Raw genomic sequence first — 23,368 nt, forward strand, 5'->3', positions numbered from 1 at the left:
CTTCTCTGTCCTTCGCTTCACCCAGAACACAATCAATTCTTTCTAGACACTAACAAATAAGGAACAATCTATAACTCATAAAAAAAAAATTACATGTGGTGTTCTATTTTTAAACAACTCTGGCTAGGTTGCACAATCAAGGTAATTATACTACTGAGGAGAATAAAATGTGCATGGAATATATAAAAATGAAGCTAAGTTATGGATTTTTCACACGTTGGACTTTTTAATTATAGGTCTGAGAAATCTGTAAATAGAACCCAAGTCGTATGACAACTGGTGTCTTTTCACATGGAATCAATCTGTTCTCAAATGTTGATTGCTTGTTTATAGTCTTCAACAGCCTCTTTATTGAAACCCAGTTTACCACTAATATCAGCTCTAAATTTATACATCAAGGCATCATTAGGCTGAATTGACAACGCTATAAAAATAAACAGAACGTTAGGCTTGGGGTTTTTTTAACATTACCATATGATTATAAAGAGAAGAAAAACAACCTTTTGTCAGTGCTCAAATTCTTCTCCAGATATACTTTCACAGAAAAAAACACACTATGCAAATCAACTTTACATCAAGCACTAGGCAACTGTGTCACGTTAATTACACTCTGGATCTCTTTTTTTCCCCCCCCTCTTTTTCATGCTATTTATAAATCCCACCTTAAAGGATATTATTATTTTTTAAAAATATTCTAAAAGATATTAATCCTTTCAGAAAAGAAAAATAAATCTGTGCAATAAAACACTGTCAAATCAAAGACACATTACTAAATTTTGTTTCAGTAAAATTATTAAAAACTAAACATAGCTTTAGTTACTGGAAGAAGTTTGCCTGTGTATCCAGAGTTGCTGAATCTCATATTAGCAGCAAAGACAAGCAGCAATGGACTAATATAACCCAGTTGTTTTGAACCTGAACAAATGTTTTAGCTTTCACTAAGACAAAACTGGAAGTTTGACTCAATTCCTTTACTCTATGAACTATGTCTATTCCCAACAGAAAAGCTTATGCAAGCCAAATACTGTTTCAAAACCTGCTCTGCAAAGATGTTCATTAAATTTTGTGTTGATATATGAAATAAGCTACTTGAATGCTATTTTCTAGGCAAATAGATATCTCAACACACACTTTTTTTTTTTTTTCAGACTTGCTAATATAGTACTTTCCTAGAACTTTGTGCCACAGTTTCATTTAGAAAGGGGCTCTGTTCAGCATGCTTACATTATAAGAAACAGTTTCTCTTCTAATTTACATATTCTTTCAATTTGGACAATGGGAAAAAAAATCAATTCATTACTATGCTGGCTCTAACTTCCTTGTTTTAGTCACATCACAATAGCAGATCAAATTAAGTACAAAATATACTATCAAAAATACATACATACTTTCTGAATCATAAAGCCAAGTAATTTGTCACAATTGTTAGTATGCTATCAAATAATCATGACAGGAAAATAGAGATTACCTGTTGAAATGCCTTTCTCAGCTAGTTCGTATTGCTTCAATCCATTATAGAAATGTGCCCTGTTAAAATATACTGCTGCAGAGAACGGGCAGAGACAAATTGCCTTCTCAAAGTCTTCTCTGGCTTCTTCAATATTGTTTAGTAATGTATTTGTAATAGCACGATTCATAACAGCAGATTCATTTCCTGGATCAAGTTGTAATACCTTGGAATAATAGCAACAGGCCTACAAAACACATGAATTGAAGACCAAGTAGACAGTTAAAATTTGACAAAATCACTTATGTACAACTTGCAGATTCCAGTTTCTTTAAGCTGCTAGTATTCTGAAGTCTTTACTCATTCTGCTCAGTGTTCTTCCTGCACAGAGAAGAGACACAGCACCAGCACACTCATCCACAAGTAGGTTGATCACCCACCCATCCAGACAGACTTTTGAAAACTGACAACTGTTTACGCTGAATTGTAATTATAGCAGAAGAAATAAGCTACACACTAAGGGAAATTTGAATTAACACAGAAAAGAGTTTACAATACAACACCTGTTCTTGAACTTCTTTCTTCATAATTAGACAGCCTCTGTGAGACAGTAAGGAGTCACAGAAAAACAGTAAAAAAGAACAGCCTAGGCAAGACCCATTGTGGAAGAACAATACCAGACACATAAGAGATTACACGATCGCAGAAGAAGCCATATGCAAGGCGCTGACCTTGGGCTCCTACGGAATTTCTGATCCAAGCCTAACTAATGCTCAAGTGCAACAAGGAATCTAACTCTGAGAAACATGTAAGAACATTAATTTTCTTTTTCTTACATGATTTGTGTCTTGTGCTGCATGAAGTAAAATCTAGGTTTAAAATCATATGCCAAGCCTGTACTATAGATGATGAATTCCTTAATGCGTTAGCTGCAAGCTGAATTCTTTACAGATGAATGAATTCTCTCCTAGAGCTGCGAAGTAGATGAAATGTACTGAAGCATCCATGGTTCTGGGTTGCCACAGCTGCTGGACCACAAAGTTCCAATCAAAGAAAAGCTTGAGCCTGTGCCCAGGAAATGTGACTGGAAGACCAATGGAAAAAATCACTTCAGGGGCCTACTCACATAGAGAAAAAGAAGTGGTCCTTGCTTTCAAGCAGATTTCAAATTCTCTCACAAGAGGAATTTCATACCCAGCTCTTCTGTATTTGGAGATACCCACTGTATTTTAGCAGAATTAGGTGATTTAAAACTCCAAAGCTACTGTGGTAACAAGAGGAAGATCTGACTTCTTGATTAAAGCTCACCAGCAGGAGATTCTTTTCATTCTCCTTGTCATGGTGCTATAGTGAATCTGGGCAAGTTACTTAATGTACAGGAGTTCAGCTGGGCAGGAGGGGGAAGTTACTGAACATCAGTAAGATTTTAGTATCTCAATTATTTACCGTTTTTTGTGATGTGCACCCTAGCTGTCCAGAATCTTATTTCATCCATATCAACGATAAAATACATAGTAATATGGCAGTTATTAATTACTACAGATTAATTAATCTCCTAGTAGAGGACCATGAGATGTAAGAAAGCTTCATGTTAATTGCACTTCAAGACAGCTTTATAAGAACAGTATTTATTCAAGGGATAAAGTTCTGAAGACAGTATAAAGACAGACTGTAGACTTACCTGTGAAAACTGTCGATTCTGGAAGTAGACATTTGCTGCACTGAAATAGGCTAATGCATAGTTTGGGTCAACAGAAATTGCTTTTTGATAGTCCTTCATGGCACAGGGTAGATGTCCCATTAACTGATTGATGACATCTCAGTTTGTCAGCAGTGGAACAGTGGTAGTGAGCTAAAAGGTAAGCACAGATGCATTCTTACTCAGGGAAAATTTTCACTTTTACAGTAACTTAATCTGGTTTTCAAAGATACATTTTCTTTAAAAAAAAAATTAATTGCACCTTTTAATCCAAATTAGCAAGTATTATTGTATAGCATTAGTTGGCTTCACAGCAACAGGTTGATTTTGGTAAAATCACTTTACCCTACCTTTAGTGCAGCATTTTTATCTTGAAATGCAGCAAAGGTTTCACCCATTTGAAGACAGACTGAAGCTCGTCCATCATACGTAGCATGGCATTTTGGATCAATGCAAATGGCAGCTGTAAATTGTCCCCATGCTCTCTGAAGCTTTCCAAGTGCCCAAAATGAATTGTGTTTCTTATTGTGGACACATTACAAGAAAAGCCAAACACACTTGTGGTCCCACTTTAAAAAAATTACAGCAGAGAATGGAAACATGCTTATATTTGCAAACACAGTTAACTAAATTACAGAAAAAAAAAATGTCAAATATCTTGTTAATTTTCCAGTACTTTGTTAATTACGCAATACTCACTGTCTTTGCAAGTATGTAACGTATCGGTCACAACTGGCTTAACTGCATCTTCTACTACTAACTCTTCCACATCACAGAACCACAGAATGGTTGAGCTTGGAAAGGATCTCTAGAGATTATCTAGGCCACTGCCCTGGCTCAAAGCAGGGTCATCTGGAGCAGGTTGCCCAGCACCATGTACAGTTAGATTTTGAATATCTTTAAGGATAGAGACTCCATAACCTCTGTATGCAGCCTGTTCCAGTGTTTGATCATCCTCACAATAAAAAAAAAGTTTTCTGATGTTTAGACAGAATCTGCTATTTCAGTCTGTCCCCGTTGCCTCCTGTCAGACCACTGTGTAGCGTTAAGATGACCCTGGCTCCACTTTATTTATGCTCCTCCATCAGATATTTATAGCTTTTGGAAGATTCCCCCTTAAGCCTTCATCCCTCTCTCCCTTCTTGTATGACAGATGCTTCAAACCCTAAATAATCTTAGTAGCCCTCCACTGTATAAGCACCAATATGTTCCTGAGTCTCTTGTAATGGAGAGCCCAGAGCTGGACACAGTACTCCAGATGTGGCCTCACCAGTACTGTGTAGAGTAGAAGGATCATCTACCTCTACCTCCTGGCAATGTTGCTCCTAGCATAGCCCAGGGTATCACTGGCAGTCTTTATTGCAAGACCACATCACTGACACCTTCAGCTTGTTGTCCATCAGGACCCCCAGGTCAACTCACAGCTTGTAGTGGTGTAGTGTTGTATGAGGTTATTCCTTCCTAGATGCAGAATTTCTCACTTTCCCTTGCTGTACTCTATGAAGTTCATGTCTGTTATTGCTCCAGGCTGTTCAGCCCATCATCCTTCTAAATGGCAGTGCAATCACTCCTCTCAGTTTTGTATAATTTGTAAAGTTGCTGGAAGTACACTATCAGGTTGTTAATTAATACGTTAAACAGTGTTCAAACAATTACTGACCCCTGAGGGTACTTCACTACTGACTGGCTTCCAGACAGACTTTATGGCACTAAAAATGACCCTGACAGTTCAACTAGTTTTCATTCCACCTCAGTGTCCACTTATCTAGAGTGTACTTCTCCAGGTTTTCTATGAAGACCTTATGAAAGACTACTGAAAGTTTTACTAAACTCAAGATAAATAACATTAACTGCTCCCCCTCTCATTCATCAAGCTAGTAATTTCATCCTAGAAGGCTACCAGGTTGATTAAGCATAATTTCTCTTTCATAAACTCATGCTGACTACTCCAAATCATCACCTTCTCCATGCGTTTAAAAACAGTTCCCACAATTATTGGCTTCATCACCTTTCTAGGGTCAAAGTGAAGCTGAACCTGACTGTAGTCCCCCAGGTCCCACTTCTTGCCATTCTTAAAGATTGAAGTGACATTTACTTCCTTCAGGTCTTTAGGAAGTTTTCAGACATCATTATAGATAAGGCCTTTACCAAGGGATTTTATCAGATTTGCTAACAATGTACTTAGGATAACTAGGACATACAAGGTTTTGTTTTACACAGATTTGTCAACACTTTGGCTGCTTTTTACTTCAGTAAACAGCTCATACACACAAAACATGCCAATTCTTAATGTTAGCTTATCAGAGAACCACATATGCAAATCAAACTACTGCAAAGTTACTTGATATTCCATTATTCAAGAGCACAACTCCAAGAAGATTGGGCACAAAAGTGAAAAGAAAATAAAATAATGGTCTACTAATTTACTTTAAAAAAAAAATGATGTCATAAGCCTTGTCTAAAGTACATAGATTATTTTATGTTTATTATTATTATTTTAGGTATTACCTAAATATATGCATATGAGATTGATATTATTTGTTTGATTAAACATAGTACTGACAACTAATTTTGGTGTGTTACCTGCAAATTGTATCCTAAGCTAATTCTGGCTTTTATACACTTTGGATTCAGGTGAATTGCTCTCAAGAAATCTTTTTGTGCTTGTTTACAATCAGCCTTATGTCCATTTTCCATGTATGAGTTTCCTCATGCAACATAGGCATCCACAGAAATAGGATCTAATTTGAGAACTTGGTCAAATGATGTCACAGCTTCTTCAAATTCATGAAGTCTAAGAATAGAGATGCTAATGTTTGCCATTTAAAAATTCCATAAATAAAATTCTCAATTTATGAATTATCAGCAAATACTATCCCATAGTGCTCACTGAAAGTAGTTCAGTTCTGACTGAAAGGGACACTTTTTTTGTTCCCTTAAGTTTGCTTTTGGTATGTACTCCCTGATGGTTATAACAGTGACAGCAGTTAGTGTAAGACCTTCCAGACTTCAGTTTGTATTCCTTGGCCTCAGAGAGAAAACAGCAAAACTCTCATTAACATTTGCTGGGCCAAGATTTCACCTTTTCAACAGCTGTACTCAACAGAAAGACTTTATCTGAGACATTCGTGCTGTCCAAATGTCACGACCAAACATGGGTTTGGTAGTCTATTCAGGCACAGGTGTATTAGAAGCAAATTATTTATGGAAGAAACAAGCCTTCTCTCTCTTTTTTTCTCATACCAACTCTTGAACTTATCCAAACTATGCTAAACTTGCAGGGTAAAAACAGATGACACGCAGGGATCTAAGCACAGGCCATTCTGGTTTGAGAGTAAGCCAAATGTGAAACTCCATTCTTAAAAAAAACTTGATGCACCAGGTATACCAATGCATAAAAATCAAGGAATAAAATGGATTAACTACCTGAAATACCAATGAATGCTAGTAAGTATCTTTACACATAAAGCAAAAACTTTAACTGACCAAAGGACAAAATCATTTTACTCAGATGATACTGAAAGCTAAGATGTTATTTCAATATAAGCTGCCTGTGCCTGCCTGAAGCACAGCCTCATTACCAGAAGAGGAAAGATGAAATATATTTAGCTAGCAAATAACTTTAAGAGTTTTAAATCAAATGCTTTTTAAAAGCACACTTGTTGCAAAAACATGAGGGCTTCATTCCAATCTTGTGGATAGACAGTCAAAGTTAGAGACTGCAGGATGGAGCTAAATGCACCTTAAAATGGGTTATACAGCTGATATACAGTTACTAGGGTATCCTTTTGACAGTTGGATGCAGATAAGGGCATCAAAATCATATGCATGGTTCTCAGAAGCAGGATTCAGCATTCCTGTGAGTTCTACATTACCCAGACACTGTGAAAGATGGAGCCAGTTAAGCCCTAACTGCGGGCATAGCAACACAAGAAGTTCTGACGTTATTAATACGTCTGAAAACCTGAATATGTCCACCTCCATAATGCCTCAGCAACAAGGTTAAGACGTGAAAGATGGCAAAGTAAATTCATAATAAAACAGATTATACCAAACTAATAGGCAGATAGCTATTAAAATTCCCTATTTATCATGGGTAATACTTGTGTGAAATATCAACTGGAAGTACCACTATGATAAGTAGACTAAGACGTTAATTTACATCTTATTTCTTCCAATGTATATGTATTTTAAGTGATACACAGACTTAATTTAGTCTTTCCAAATAAAACTCATCTTTTTGAAACTACACTTTAGAATTTCCAAATAAAAATTCAGGCAAGGAAGATTATTGAGACTTTTGTTTTTCTTTAAAGGACAAAGCACATATTCAAAAAGAAACTGCATCCTAACTAATTCTCAACAAACCAATCCAACTCTGTTTATCTTGATATTTTCTCCAGTCATCCTCTTGTTTCTGTTTTATCATCCTAGTATTTCCTCCTGACACTGTCATGAACACATAGTTGCTTGATATCAGAAGACTTTAACAGCTGTTGTTAAAGTTGAAAAATACCTGATTTTCCTTTTTCCATTTCTCTTTACCATTTTCCCCTCCCCTAGTTTTCAGTGAACTCAATATGACAAGGTGAGCAGGTACATAAGCTCAGAAATTGTTTCAGTTTTCTACTTTCCATCATACATAACTACAGATCTTACCTATGATAGCAGACTCCAATAGCTTGAAAGATCTGGCTGTCATCTGGACTATGCAACATTGCTTGTTTAAAGTCCTGAACAGATATTAAACCATGCAAATTGATATAACTTTACATTACCTAGAACTGTGGTTTTAGCCAACTCTATACTTCAGGATAACAAGGGAGATGACTCCTGACAAAGGCACTACATTCAGAAATGCTGCAGATGTATTTAACTATTTTCATACTTCCTGTCACAGACTTTGATGCAATAAAATCTCCAGTTATGTGGTATCATGGCATTTCCTACAAAGCTGAAGGCAACACCTCCAGAAACAAAAACTTCCAGAAAGATACTTTGTTTAATAAAAATACTGTATGTCAGCTGCCATTAAGTGTGTATATATATATATATATATTGAAAAATATAGTATGCTATATGCAATTTCAATAGAATTTGCCCAGCAATTAAATCATCTAGTGACTTTCTGTTTTTAATTTGACAAATGTAGTAAACCAAACTCATATTTGCATTAGGAGACTCTATGCATGATGTTCCAGTGAAAGACTTCATACAGCTTTTGACTTTTGCCTTTGACAAACATTCAGAAAATTTTTCAAAATGTTTTATAATTAGGTAGTTTTGATATAAGTTTAGTCGTAAAAACTGTACAAGTGCTTTTAAAATTAAATACAATAATTTCAATTATGATGTAAGGAAGCACTTTAGGCTTCTGCACAGGAAAGCAATCAGTATGAGGTAAGAGTGGTTTAACTGATGCATCCACTGAATTACAATTTAGGAATCACTTTTACGTGTTCAAACTGTAAAAATAAAAAGATGGAATATTGTAGTACTGTTGGAATTACCAAAGTGGTAAAATAATGATGTGTACATGTACATATCTACATTTTGTTAAAATAAAATCCTCCTTTGGTGAACATGCTATCATAAAATTATAGATCTGTTTTTAAAAAACTGAGATACACTGTTCTCATCCAGCAAAGCTAATGGGATTCTTCAAGTGCACAATTTGAAGCATCCTGCTCTGTGAATGGAGCAGAGCAAAGGCAGGGTCAAAGTTCCAAGAACCAGATTTGGTTTATCTAAACCAAAGGTGCTATCCTCGCAGGTAACTGAACACTTGACAGAATCAACAGGGAAAGACACCTCTATGGAGCAATTCAGACTTTATATAGACTGAAATGTAACTTGTTTTTCATCCAGTGTACCAAATTCAGGAATACATTCTCTTCAAGCAGTATGTATCTGTGCTTTAGTAATTATATCTTAATTCAACCAGCACTATACATGTATACTCTATCAGAACTGCTACATAAGGTGTCAATCATATTTCTTTTAAATTAGCTCTTAGATTTTTGTATCTGTTTTTCAGTTAACATTTTATAAATTTGCCTTTACTATAATCCATTCAAACAACTTTTTGCTCATCTTGCTGGTTCTGCCTCAGTATTTCTACTGGCCTTACTTATCAGTTTGTGCTATTTCAGCATCTTTTCTGAACTATTTTGATTAACTGCATCTTGGAGCATAACAGACCAAACCCCCAATATTTCTATTTATTTTTACACAAGCTTCACCAACTCTAAAGAGGTTTTGTTATGCACTTACAACAGGACATTTCTAGGTCACTGGAATGGGATTTATATTCATTCTTCATTTTTTATTTGCAAATAAGAAATATTACCCAATTTTTTCAGAATGACTATATTGAAATTCTTGGTATCACATCAATAAAACAGCGCAGTTTAAATTTACTTATCCACAATAGAAACAATAAATGCACAAGTTATACTGAAAATAATTACCCCACTTTTAAAAAAACTAGAACCTTTTCAAAACTTAAAAACTATTTAAAAATTAAAAAATAAAAACTTGTGCATGTCAAAGAGTAATATTTAACACTGTTAGATTTCAAGCCTGCTATTGCTATAGCAGACGGAGTCTCATTAAATGAGTCATCAGCACTGTGAGTCAGTTTCAGGAACACACACTATTTTCTTATATTTGAGAAAATTATCTTGAATATCATCTGCTTCTTGTCCTTTAAACAAAAATGGTCATTTACACACACACAGACACACACCCCCGGAACAAAACAAGCCCACTCAGTCAGAAGCTCCATTCACTTAGGTTTCTGCAAAGAATCAATACTCATCTGGACACAACAAATTACTTCAATAATAAAAAAGGAAAAACTCTGGTTCTGGCTTATTAAATTTTGTGTAATTTCTGTGTTCAACTCTAGTAGCATGCAACTGTAAAACAAGTAAAACTGCATTTCATTTGCATCTTCACAGCCAGATTGGCATTAGGTGTTGAGCAGAGGAGAGCGAAGCACAAACGATTTGAAAAGAGTATAAAATCTGTCAAGCTGGTCTTATATATCATCAATGGTTTACATTTAACAGAAAACTCTAAATTTCTATTACTCAAAGGAGGATTTTGTACCTTGCATGCATTAGCATAATCATCAAGTTCCATGTACAGCAGTCCACGATTAATTAACACTTTAAAAGCTATTTCCTTACTAAATTCAAGCAAAAGAATAATTCCATAATCTTTCAAAGCCTACAAAAATATAAAACTTATTTTAAACCATTGTCTATTCAGAAAGATACAATTACAATGGAAAATTTTAAACACAAGCTTTCAAATTCCTACAAGTCATGTGCATCTGCACAGACTTCAGTGAGGCTGAATTTGGAGCCTTCTATAATTACATAGACACCCATTCCTAGAGCATAATATAAAATAATGCATCTCTATTGAATAGACATAATTGAAACTTATTTTTTCAATATATCATTTTCAGGGTTAGAAATAAATTTTAATTACTTCTACTACTAGATTTTACATCCAAATTCTTAATAGAAAACCCAACAAATTATTCTCCATTATTTAGTCATGAATTAATGTCAAAGTAAGATACTTTTAAAATTAAGTATCTTCAAATATAATTTTTTATTACCGAAAATTTAAGCACTATTAAGTATTAACTGAATTTGGGTGTAAATTTGTAAAAGAGCAAACAGTTGCACGACGAGGTGGACAGAAGAAGCCTCAATTATCAAATTTATCAAAACTGAACAGTATTCCAACAATACTTGATCTGAAGGAGGTCTAGCTCAACTCTTTTTCAACCTGAAAAATGAACCTATGTAGTATATTTAAGAATAACTAGACAGTTTAAGAGCTAATATGACAAAAATGTCCTTGATGTCAGTATTCCATATAGTGGTCACTTAAGAGTTCTGTTCTTCATCGTGTCTAAACTAAGCCAGATATTAGAAACAGCTTTAAAGAAAACAATCCCATTCCTCCTACATCTAGTTAATTTCTTCCATCAGTAATATACTATGTTTTTCCTGCAACTTCCCTTGTACTTCAACTGGCTTTTCTGGAGAGTGATAGCAAAGAACAACTTTTATAATACCCTATTTATGAAGGTACTGTCATTTTCACATCTTAAGCTTTTACCTTCAGTTACTGTAATCATCTATTTTTCTTTACCCGTCTGCATTATTCCTGGGCAATTAATCTCCAAGCACAAATGGCCTTCGCTCAAGGTTGATTTGACTTGAGACACCCAAGCTCAAATACTTAGGAATTAGCCCTGTCCCAGAAAATAGGCCTCATCAAAAAGACAGTTCAACATGATTGTGCTGCCTGTCTGAAGCTGCATGGTGCCTTTATGTGCCCTGCTGTGCCTTTGCTTTATAACAAAGGTAGAAAGCAGAAACACTCAGAGGCAGCTCACAGGCAAGCTGACAGAAGTATAAACACATACAAAAAAAAGGTGGCTGTGAATGGGGGTTGGATGTAGTACAAACCACTGCTGTGATATAGTTATTAATAGTTCTACTTTCAAAGGGATATCAAATGTAATTAATATGATAGCAGGAACCAAAAAGCCACTTTTTAATACCATTTTCTGAAGAGCACAATCATTCAGGAAGACATTGTTAGAGGTCAGGAATTTTGACTAATTACCAATAACAGATTACTAGCTGATGTGAATAACTGAGTGCTTACGTGATGTTCAAAAAACCTAATGCCATACCTTTCTGAAGTCCTTAATGTGAAAATAACAGACAGCTCTATTATAGTATGCCAAAATGCAGGTTTTGCTGAGGTCAATAGTTTTTGAAAGATCTTCAATTGCAGCTTCAAACGTCTGCAAATGAAAAAACACTGTGTATAAATTATAACTCAGAGTTCATGGCACTACGCATTCTTCCTCAAATAAAAGCCTATTGTAAAGTTTTATTTCACAGTTTTACATTTTGTTCTTTGGTACTGGAAGACATCCAACCATTTCACAATGTCCTCTATGGACTGCTTGCTGCAGTCCTTACTGCAGTGGGAGCACTTCTTCAGAAGCACTATTTGTGCAAAGACTGAGCAAACCAGCATTCTTAGTGTTTTCTTACATCACACCCATATGCTACAATAACACATCAACCATACTACAATGAAACAATCAAACTATAACTACAATCAAACAATCAAACCATAACTACAATCAACCCATAATTTTACTAGCTTGCATTTTTTATATCTTAACGTAACATAGAAAGTACCTTTGGTGCAATTTGGACACTCCTGTCTATCTCTAGGTAAGAATCTATTCTGTGGAACTTGAGAGGAGAATCACCAGACAGATGCTCAGTAACTTCTCCAACCCGTCAATCAGTTTCAGTTACATAGACCAACCAGAAAGTTTTTTCAATGGGGAATGGAAAAGCCTAATAAAGTGTAATTCCTGGTTTCTGTCAGCAACACTTTTACCATTATTTCACCATTCTAAAGTGCAAAGTAAGATACATTAAGTTTTAAGGGAAAATGCAAAAGTAGAACAATAAAGCATTCTCACCTTATTTTGATACTTTAAAGTTTCACAGTAAAAGTAAGCTTGCACACTGTTAGGAATAATTTTGATTGCCTCATTGCAATTCAGAATTGCCTTGGAGTATCTACCTTTACTTCCATGGTAAGCAGCACAATTAATTTATATATGCCTGTAGAGATAAAACAGAATAATGACATGGCCCAAACCAGCTCTGTTTAGCATTATAAAACAAGGGTTAAATAGAAGGCAGAAATTACAAGTTTATAAAAACATACATCTTAAGAAGCTAATAATTTATTCAATGCTTGCTGGCAGATTGTGAGGCAATATACCCGTGAATGTAAAATTGGTTTTGAATGCATCCAGAGACACCTCACAGAAACAAACTATCATAAGTCTTTGTATTACCTGGAAATGTGATGGGCAAAGAGCAAGCGCTTGATTGGAATCTTGGATGCACTCACCTTGTCTGAGTTGCATTCTACACAGCCCTCGCTGACAAAAAGCATCAGGGTGACTTGAGTGTAGTCTGATAGCAATACTGAAAGCATCACAGGCCTAAAAGGATGAGAGCATCCGAGTTAAATATAGTCTGTCTGTTCAGTTGAAACCAGAGGATAACTGATTCTTTTCTACAGCTAGGTATGACTTATTTTTGCACTTAGAAGCCACCATGTACCTGCATTATTTTTTTATCCCTTTCCTCCCATTTACTGCTACATAAAAATTAGTAATGTTTAATACCAACTCAATAAATAATCTCATTTCTCTAGCAAGACTGCAAAAGTTTAATCAAATACATGTTCTTCTGTCTGTAAGAGCTGTGAATCAGGTCTGGCTGAGCTGATTTTCCCATAGCAGCCCTCCTGGTGCAGTGCCTTTGTGTTGGGAGTCAGAAGGGTGTTGATAACACCCATGTTGTGACTACCACCGAGCAGGGCTCACACAGCACCAAGGCTCTTCCTGTGAACCACTCTGAGAAATCAGGAATTTACTCTAAAACACAACCTCTTAACCATGACAACTAAAATGAGTTGGAGTGTGCTAATGACCACTGCCCTTGACTTAGTGTTCTGTCAAAGACAGCAGAACTAGTAATGTCCCGTTAGAACACCCAAGCCTAATGAAAAAAGCTGAATGGGTCAAGAGAATTTATCTGGTATAAGACCAGGGAGCATGAGTATAATTTTTGCAAAGTGCACATCTTTCCATTTAAAAAGAACCTGCAAACACAAGGCTAAGAGGAAACATAAAGACTTCATTTCAGACACAGATAGGTAGATCCAAGGTTTTATGAATCTACCTGTTGCTTGCTATTGCGACTGTACAAAAAGAGGCAGCTAATCAACACTGCCAATTTCAACAATTCTGCAGGCCTTAAATACTGGCGAACTGAAGGAGTCAGAGGAGTAACAGTGTTGGTTAAATCCTATGACATAAGAATATTCACAAAGTTTAAAAAATACCTGCAACTATACCTAATATATTCAGTTCACATACATGAATTAAACTTTTGCACTGCATTTTCTTAGACAAAAAATATTAGACATACTCCTGTATTATTTTATTTCAAAAAAAAGCAAAATTATGACACACAATGGATGCAAATCTACATAACTATCTTTTAACGGATCATGTTAAATGTTTTAAAACTAAAGTTGTCTAATTTATGCTGAACTATTAGTGCTACTGTTAAAAATTCTTACTCAGGTCTTATAATTTAAATGATGGGGTACTCTGAAGTTTTATTCATATCCTGGAACATTTCATAAAGTATTAAAAGAATACAGAAAGAAAAACATTGCCTTACTTGGCACATATAATGTAAGTATTTCTAACCTTAGTTTTCTTGGCTTTCATTCGTATTTTTCCTAAAATAACAAACATTGAAGGCTCAGATTGAGTTTCAGTAGCACTCTATGGCCTTATTGTGATTTTGACAAAATGACTGAAGGAGTGCTTGCTGAACAGGCTGACATGTAAAGGATTCTGGAAGGAAACCACCATGAAAACCAACAATCTCTTTTACTTCAACCTATATGTTTTCCAGCATAAAATACCTCTATATGTTATACAAACTTTAAAATGGTATTTAAGTATCTGGAGTATCAATGCTTATGTTAACATCCTTAAAAATATAAATGCAAACTCAATTCCTACAAAATGCTCAAGTTGAACAATTATCAATGAGTATCATTTGATTGCTGAGTATCTGCAAGTATTTACCTTCCTCTCCCCACATCTAAGAAGGCTTTGCTCTGTGGAAGCATCACCATATCCCTACTTTGGTTTGATATTCTTGTGCCCTGTGTATCCACTCTTGGTCACTGCCTGAGACAGGAAATTAATCTCATACAGTGTGGCCATTCATATGGCTTCACCAGGAGCTCCAGGACACACTGAAAGCTGCCATTTTATGCCCAGCACATAACAAGAAACTACTATGCTGCAAGTTTTTCACTCTTCAAACACATTGGGAAGGTTCAGTTTTAAAGCTATTTGATATTTTGTTTGGGAAGATTGCACCTAAGTACAGAACAGAATCCTTACTCAACATTCCTTTGAAGTAGTGTCCTGGTTTAAGTTAGAATAGAACAAATTCTGTTCAGTGATTTTACTTTTCATCTAAATCTCTTCTAAGTAACGGCACTTTCTGAAGTAAGAGGGGTTAATAGTGAGCATCTGTCATTTGTCTAGTGCCCAGCCCAGCCCTAACCTGTGACAGATTTATTGGCACCCAGTGTAGAAGATGTTTTAGTAGTGACCTTTGTTTCCATAGAAAAAAGTATAGCAAGACCCTTTCTTCATACCAGTCCTTAGTAATAAATATAAACATCAAGTGCTAACACTTCTATAAGCAGACACTGTCTGCAAAAATATGCTGTTAACTTCAGAAAGTGCACTTAGAAGAGACTTATCCGAAAAATAAAATCACTGACTAGAATTAGTTCTGTTCTAACTCAAACCAGGAGAAGTAGAAATCACCAATACTGAAAGGTAGAAATATAAAACAAGGACTCAACACATAAAGGAAAGTCTGAAATCACAGGTGACAGTACAGGCAATAGTGTACACATTACCTTTAAAGGCTTCAAAAGACATGCAAACAAAATAATCTAGATAATAAGCTCCTAAATTTTAGATGATTCACAGTAACTAACCTATTTGCTTGCCTGAACTTAATTTTTTTTTAACAATTCTTTAGTTACAGACTGTTGCCATAGTTCACAGCTATCTAGGAAAATTAATGTTATTTGGCATTACCTGCATCCATTTCTGCAAGTTGGTGAATACATAAACTTGCCAACTCATATTCCTTCAAATCCACTGATACTGTCCCCTGTAATTAAATATTTATTAGATGTAATTAGTAGAACTATTTCCAGGCATTTCTTTCAAAATGCAAATACATTTTCAGTTGCATAAAAAAGTGAAAAATGCCTTCCAATAAAAACATCCAGTTTTTCCTTTTTTTTTTTTTTCAAATCAGAAATAACTGTCAAATTTTAAACTTTTCCTCTCACATCACAGTACCAAGAAATTCTATCCTTACTCCTCTTCAGATTGTAGGAGTTACAAAAATACATTCTTTTGAGTCCACAGACAGTAATCCTTAAATCTCAGGAAGTACAACAGTAATCTTAATACCATTTCCAAAATCCACCACAAACTGATAGCTTACGGATACAATTTGTTTGTTTTCAAAAAAAGTCCGAAAATATTTTGCCTCTTCAGGTATCAGCATCAGTACAAGAGGTCATGCTAGCCAAAGCACACTCAGAAACAATGTGAGTAAATTCACACTTAAAACTGGGAAAATATAGTATTATTGACTGGAACATAAGTAATTCTCCTAATACACCCAAGGAATATATCCTAGCATTTCCTCCTTAGTTCTTATTGCTGTTTGAGGGAGGACAAAGCTTTATTGAGTAATTTACTTTTATCTTGGTAAAGGTCACTACTTCTCACTGGCCCAAAGATGGGCAAGAAGAATAGCTCAAATCTAAATTGGCAGGGACCAAATCCTCCAGTCTTTGCATTATGTAGATTCTATAGACAAATCAGTGAAGAACCAATCTGCTTAAGGAAAAAAAAAAAATTATTAATTTTTTCAAAGTCCAGACTTGTTTTTTTGTCATGGCACTTATTTACTTCTTTTTCCCCAGAAACTATATGTAACTCAAAGAGAAGAATTCTGTATATGAAGCAACGTTCCTTCCTGCAGTGTAACGATTACAATAGTTGGATGACACTATGCAGATACAGTTCTTCAGGTTTGAAAATACTATGAGAATACTACTTTTTTAAAAGCCCACTCAAAACAGATTTCAAAGAATATAAGAGTATCTACCAATAGAATTCCATTTATTTTAGGAGATACCTGTGAAGTTCTCAGCTAAACACTTCCCTACCTTACTATCCAAATTTGTGGTTTATTCGGATAAAGATTAATGGCTCGGTTCATATCTTTCAGAGCATTTTGTAAATTATTAACCTGCAATTTATAAAGAGAAATCAGCAATTTAATTGCTAATAAGAACAGAATTTGGAGACAATTGCTATTTCTGTAAATATGGTTCTACAGGATGTAATGCCCCCACAGTAACAACTCACAAGGCACATATGCCCTCTGTAAAGGAGCTCAACATGTTTTTAATAAAGCTCTGAAACTTTTACCCTACATAATTTCATACTGTCCCCACAGGGCAGATCCAAACTCCAGACAGTTTCTTTACTTCTCCAAAATCTGAAGAAAAATCTAGACTATTAGGAAGCAGATTAGCTCACGAGATCCACCTGCAAGCATGTCCTAATTAATCTTCACTGTTGTAATGAATTTACATTTATTTCTCAAGTGTCTGTGCTCCCATTCAGTGTGCTTCAAATGCTGAGGCAAAAGGAGATCATTACAGTGAAGATTCCAAGAAGTGATTCATCCAGCTGGGACAGCTGCTAACTTGAACTCTCATTAAAGAACAGCATTGATGGAATGTATGTACCAAGCTTTATTTAACTGCTTTACATGGAAATTTTTTAAAAAAAGGCAAAAAAATCCCTTCCCAAAGCCACCACCAAAAAAACCTACAAAAGCAACTTGAGCATTACTGGATGACCTCCAACACAAACTATCAGGCACAAGTGCTTAATGACAGTATAAAAAAAAAGGACATCAGTCTACTTAAGTGGATTGAGTTAAAAATTTCTTTTAGTTGTGGAAGAAAATGAAGAGTGTATAGAAATTTCTCAAAACTTTCTGAAAACAAACTAAGCACTGTGAGAAAACAGTTTCGTGTTTCAGAAGAATTCTGCCAGTAACATCTACCCAAATTAGGTCACACTGAATACTCCACTCCATATACTCCCAAAAGGGTCTCAAAAAACTGCTAGCAGAATCTATTCTCAAACCCCATGCAGAATTAGAATACATTCTGTTTCACTGTAAATTTAAATACTGAAAGTGTTTTCACTCCCATTTGTGGGGAAGAAGATTTGAGCTTCCAGAAAAATAAACACTCTGAAGAAAATTGTTTCAAAAAAAGTGTGTTTCAAAATGTGGAGGTTTATTTAGTTTCAAAAAAAAAATTGAAATATATTTTTTTCAATTATAAACTCAGATTAAATGCACACTGATGTAGAAAAGATAAAATGACATTTGAAATATTTTGTGTCTTTGTATGACATGCCAACAATTGCAATGTGTATAATGCTATTATGGTGACAAGGACTACTTGAAAAGTATAACTATAAGCAGGTTCTAACAACTGTGTATCACCAAAATGTAAGTATTAAAATACAACCACAAAGATAAATAGAGCTATACTAAGTGGCAAGCAGAAGCAAAAGGAAGGTGGTACCTTATGATAGGCTTGCACTCCACATACATGAGCTTAAATATTGAAAGGATCAATTTCAATGACATTAGCAAATTGTTGAATAGCTTCACGGTATTGATCAAGATGCAACAGCAGTATCAAACCAATATTTAAGTAAGCAAAGATGACAAAGCTAAAAACAGAATATTTTTTTCCCTTTGTTACTGCAAGAAATATGTCATTGTACTAACCACAACTTATACAGGCTTCATCTGCTTTTATGACATTTATCACAATTATTTTGTGATCACACTGACCTCAAGAATTATAATTGCCAACAGAGGAGACAGCTCATTAAAAAATGCCATTTCAGTAGCTTGTGATGTTTGGCTGCACACTAGAGGCTCTCTGATCACCAAAACCAGCACTCCAGATGTAAATTGTGAGGAAATGAGGATGAGTCTGTCATAGAAGCTGGTCTAGAAATCGAGCTAGCTGGTAATTTCATATATACTGAAATACACTGAGAAACACTGAATTCTTCAACATTAAAAACATACTGTAATTTTAGAAGACCACAGCCTACTCCTTTGTTTTCTGTCATTCCACTTGGATATCTGCAGTATCTTGTGCAGTTCATTCTTACAGACTGTTTCTAGGTAAAGTTTAAGACTTCCTGTAGCAGAGTCAAGACAAAAGAAGAGCTGAGGTGCCTTTAGATCTGCCACAGTTTGGGATGGAAGCCTTTGCTCAAGACAGGATTGATGGGGTGCCCAAGGCCAAACAAGAATACCTGTAGGTTTCAAGGTAATTATATTAAGGTAATTAATGAAGCTAACTGGTATGGGAGGCTTGTTGCTTATTGTAGGATCATTTGCATGGCAGGGCTGCTACATATATCATGTTTCCAAAGTAGTTTTAAGTGGTAGGAAGAAATGCACTTCAGAGAAGCCACATTAGTTTGTGATAAAGGACCACAAATAGCATTTTTTTTTTTTTTAAATTATTTCAGGGACACTTTTGCTAAAGAAAGCATTGTGCCATTTTCTTTTGGGGAAAAAAAAAAGAATTTCACTGTTTATCTGCATTGTGGACAGAAAGCCTCTGAAAAGACTAACAAAATTATATTGGCATTTAATAAGGACATCAGTTTCATCTTTGATCTGCCAAACCTGAATAATTTATTTGCCAAATTGTCACCTAAGGCAAAATAAAAGTTAATTTTTAAATATATTAATAGTTACTTTTATTATACTCTGAATACAGTAAATTAGGCAAAAGATACTAAAAGAAAACATTATAGTTTTGTGTGGTTTAAATCCCATCTATCTGGTAAATAACAGTTCTACATTCCTTTATTAGTACTTTTACACCCCCAGGTAATCAGAACATAAACAACATATATTAAAATATTCAATTTCAGTCACCTGTCCAAGGCTGGGCTATTTCCAAAGTCACAGATTGTAAGTGACCATTGATTGACACTGTTCTGAGTAAACAATCCCACGATGAAGAAAAGAACTGAAATTTTCCTGAGTGTCATTGATAAGTACTGTGGGAGGGGGAGAATAAAAATCAACTCTTGAGATATTCACATATATTTCAGTTAGTCCATGCAACTTATTTGCATATTACTTTTTGCTCTAATTTTCTTAGAATTTTACAAAATATCATAAATAAACCATAAAATATTAGATCATAACAAACTGTTCATTGTGGCACAAAATACCTTCAAGATGTATTTATAACCCTTAGTTACAATCACACTTTGTTAAAAGTGAAGCAGAAAAGCTTTGGAACCAGAGGCAAAATAACAAAAGAAAAACAACAGCAGCAAGAGCCAATGTCTAATAGCAAACAGTAGAAATTAAAAGGAGTAAACACTGAATGACAAACATACTTTTCAATATTTGCAATATGAAATATCTGTGTTATACTGCAATACAGTAATTACCGTTCAATGGTCCTTCTCTCTGAATGGTAAACATACACATCATTAAAAGAAACCAACAATACCAGAAACACTGAAGTCCTGCACAGCTCTTTTTGGATAAACCTGTCACAGTATGAAACCTCTGTAGCAGAATGCTACCTAGCAGGAAGGGTCTAGACAAGTCGCTGCTGCTAAGTCGTGTACCACATTTCTGTGCTGTTGCTGCGCCACGTATGCTCTTCCTCGATACAGCCTAAGAAGGAAGAAAGTTTCTCTTGAAATATCATTTCCCTTAGAAAATTATACCTACAGAATGAAGTCATAGTGTGAAGTCACAGACTATTATTCATAGTATTAACTGGTTGAGTCAACTTTAAATAGGAAGAGTTGTTCCATTGGTTTTGTCATGCAACCTTGAAGCAATTATTCATGAAAAAAATGTTGAAAAATAGAATAAACATTCAATTTTGTTTCTGAACTTAATAAAGTGAGTATGAAGGAACAAACTCTAGAATCTATACCATATAGGCAGATCGCTGTACTCATGTAAATCAGGTTTAATAGAATAGAACCTTATATCAGCTTTGGGCACAACAGAGTTGAATGGAATGCTGAGTTCTGTAGTCTACTGGTGCAGCAGTCTCTGTATAGGAAATACCAGATTTTGTTAAATCAGATTTAAAAGAAAAAATATAAAACTGCCCTTATTAAATCTTTCTGAAAATATCCACTCTGCTCTTCAGTAATTCTTTCAAAGAGACAAGTTTACAAAATCATATCCTACTATGTTACACTATTCCTTCCCTCAAATTCAGGAAGCTACAAAGATGAAGATAAAAGCTGAAGGTGAAAAAGTGTGAATAGACATCAAGTGGCTGTAAAATTAGTTTATCAACTCAAAATGTAACATATAAAACCTGTATATTTTTATTACTTAAGTTACCTTTCAGTTATTAAGCAGGTCTTATGCCATATCTCACTTTTAAGAAGACTTATCATGCAAAATAGATATTGTTCCTTTTTCAATCTAACACAGTAAAGTCAGTTCCTCAAGAATGTAAATCACATGCTTAACTCCACACAAACAGAAGGCACTGATACTAATCATACTCAGTAGGACTAGTCACAGAGCCTGCATAACAACACGTGAGCCCCAATGATCCTGAATTTGATTTCAGGAAGCCAAATGTAGTTTTACTTTGCTTCAAGATTTTATATCAGAGTTTTAAGAAACACCTGTAAATCACTTTAGTAGCACAGGAATGTAATGTCCTAAGAAAGCTTTGCATGATTCTGTGGTTCCCTGTGATGAAGGAGATGCACTGACAGGTGGAAGTTACACATACAGGAATCCTTCCTTGGCCATTTCTATTCAGTTTGGATAGGAATCAGTTCCAGAATAAGACATCAGAACTTAGGTGTCTGTTTGCAGATGCCTACAACATGTTAGGTGTGTGACTTTCCATTATGGTCAACGAAGATCTAGTCAATATAATCCAAGAGGATGAGAGCAATTCAGTTAATCCAAAAAAAAAACACTTACTGCCTGTTCAGCTGAACAGCTCTCTAGGCTTTATGGAAGAGTCTATATACTAAGTCTATCTCAAATCCACTGACTGTATTGATTTGAGACCTTGGTGATAACGGCTGCTCACACACCTACCTACCATGGAAGCTGACACCTAAAAAGCAGATGTCATAATCTGGTATTTAATATCTGCTTTTATTTTACATCTATTTTCAATAATCCAGAATAGAATAAAAAAAAAAAGAAAAAAAAATGAAAATAAAAGAATGTAAATATTTGCAGCAACTACATTAAAAATCAGTCATACTTTCTAGTAGGGAAATCATATAACTGTTTTTCTGTCTTTGCAAGTCAAACCTCAAAATTATCATTATAATCCAAAAATAAAGATGTTTCTCATTCATAATTCAAAATTGTCATGGAAATCATTAATTCATCATAATACTAAAACTAGAATCATCAAGGCAACCAGTGGAAATTAGGCATAGCACCATGCAATCCTTAAGGACATTCTTCACTTAGAGTATGTATTTAAATCCAGCTCTTTAGAGCAAAGCACACATGCACATGCTTAAGTCCAGCTGACACTCTATTTGCATTACTCTAGTGGAATCTGAGCACATGGTTCTGTGCTTTGTTAAATTAAGGTCTGTGGACTAATCCAAAGTCATTAAAGCAATACAAAGATTCCCCAATGAATATCACGGCCTAGAAGTATTATTCTAATTCTATTAGACATGTTTTTGGAAATCCATTTGCTTTATTATTGTTTAATGCATATTGAGTCTTTAACATATTAATATTCTTTTAATAATCCACTTAAAATTCAAATACTTCTGTTAAACTATGTATTCTACCTTGCCTGAGCATTTCTGGAGTCTTAGTTGATCACAGCTGTAAAATCCTGAATAGCTGTAGTCAAAACTAAACGGTTAAAGAAATGTATTCCATGTTTCATAAGTGCATGTGTTCTTTTTGGTTTATACTGAAAACACTGTAACAAAAAAAGTAGTACACAATGTTACTCTTCATTATTTCTAATGATTAAAGTCTTATTCGAGTGCAAAAATAATATATTCTTTTATTCTCAGATATCCCTTTTTATTCCTTTGTCCTGTAATGTCTATTGTCATTTCCATTAACTGTAAAATGAAATTAAAAAAGCAATCATGCAAGCTTATTAGTGGCTGATAATTTGTAGACATTCAGTAATGTCTTCAATTAGCTGGCAGGGGTAACAGGTATTAGTTATTTATTTCCATAGCACTGTTTTGGTTTGTTTAAAACATTGTTTATTTGAAAGGCTAGCTGTTCTCCAAGCTACTTACCAGACATATCCACATACCATTTACTTTTACTAAAGTTACACAAAGTTACTTCATTATTGTAACAATACAAAAAAAGTGCACTTACTTTGGCATAATCATCCAT

The 23,368-nt window shown here is 34.8% G+C and overlaps 1 protein-coding gene across 1 annotated transcript; it reads right to left on the bottom strand.

Moving 5' to 3' along the window:
* Positions 1–308: 308 nt before the first annotated feature.
* On the bottom strand, positions 309–23,368 carry TTC6 (tetratricopeptide repeat domain 6). The gene is given in 13 exon segments (XM_008935268.1): positions 309–424; positions 1,469–1,694; positions 3,129–3,299; positions 3,497–3,667; positions 5,730–5,940; positions 7,806–7,879; positions 10,260–10,379; positions 11,872–11,985; positions 13,964–14,089; positions 14,500–14,531; positions 15,925–16,000; positions 17,081–17,158; positions 23,351–23,368. Coding segments are annotated over 13 exon segments (1,533 nt in total).

The sequence above is a fragment of the Merops nubicus genome, unplaced genomic scaffold (assembly GCF_000691845.1).
Source record: "Merops nubicus isolate BGI_N331 unplaced genomic scaffold, ASM69184v1 scaffold10232, whole genome shotgun sequence".
Lineage (NCBI taxonomy): Eukaryota > Metazoa > Chordata > Aves > Coraciiformes > Meropidae > Merops > Merops nubicus.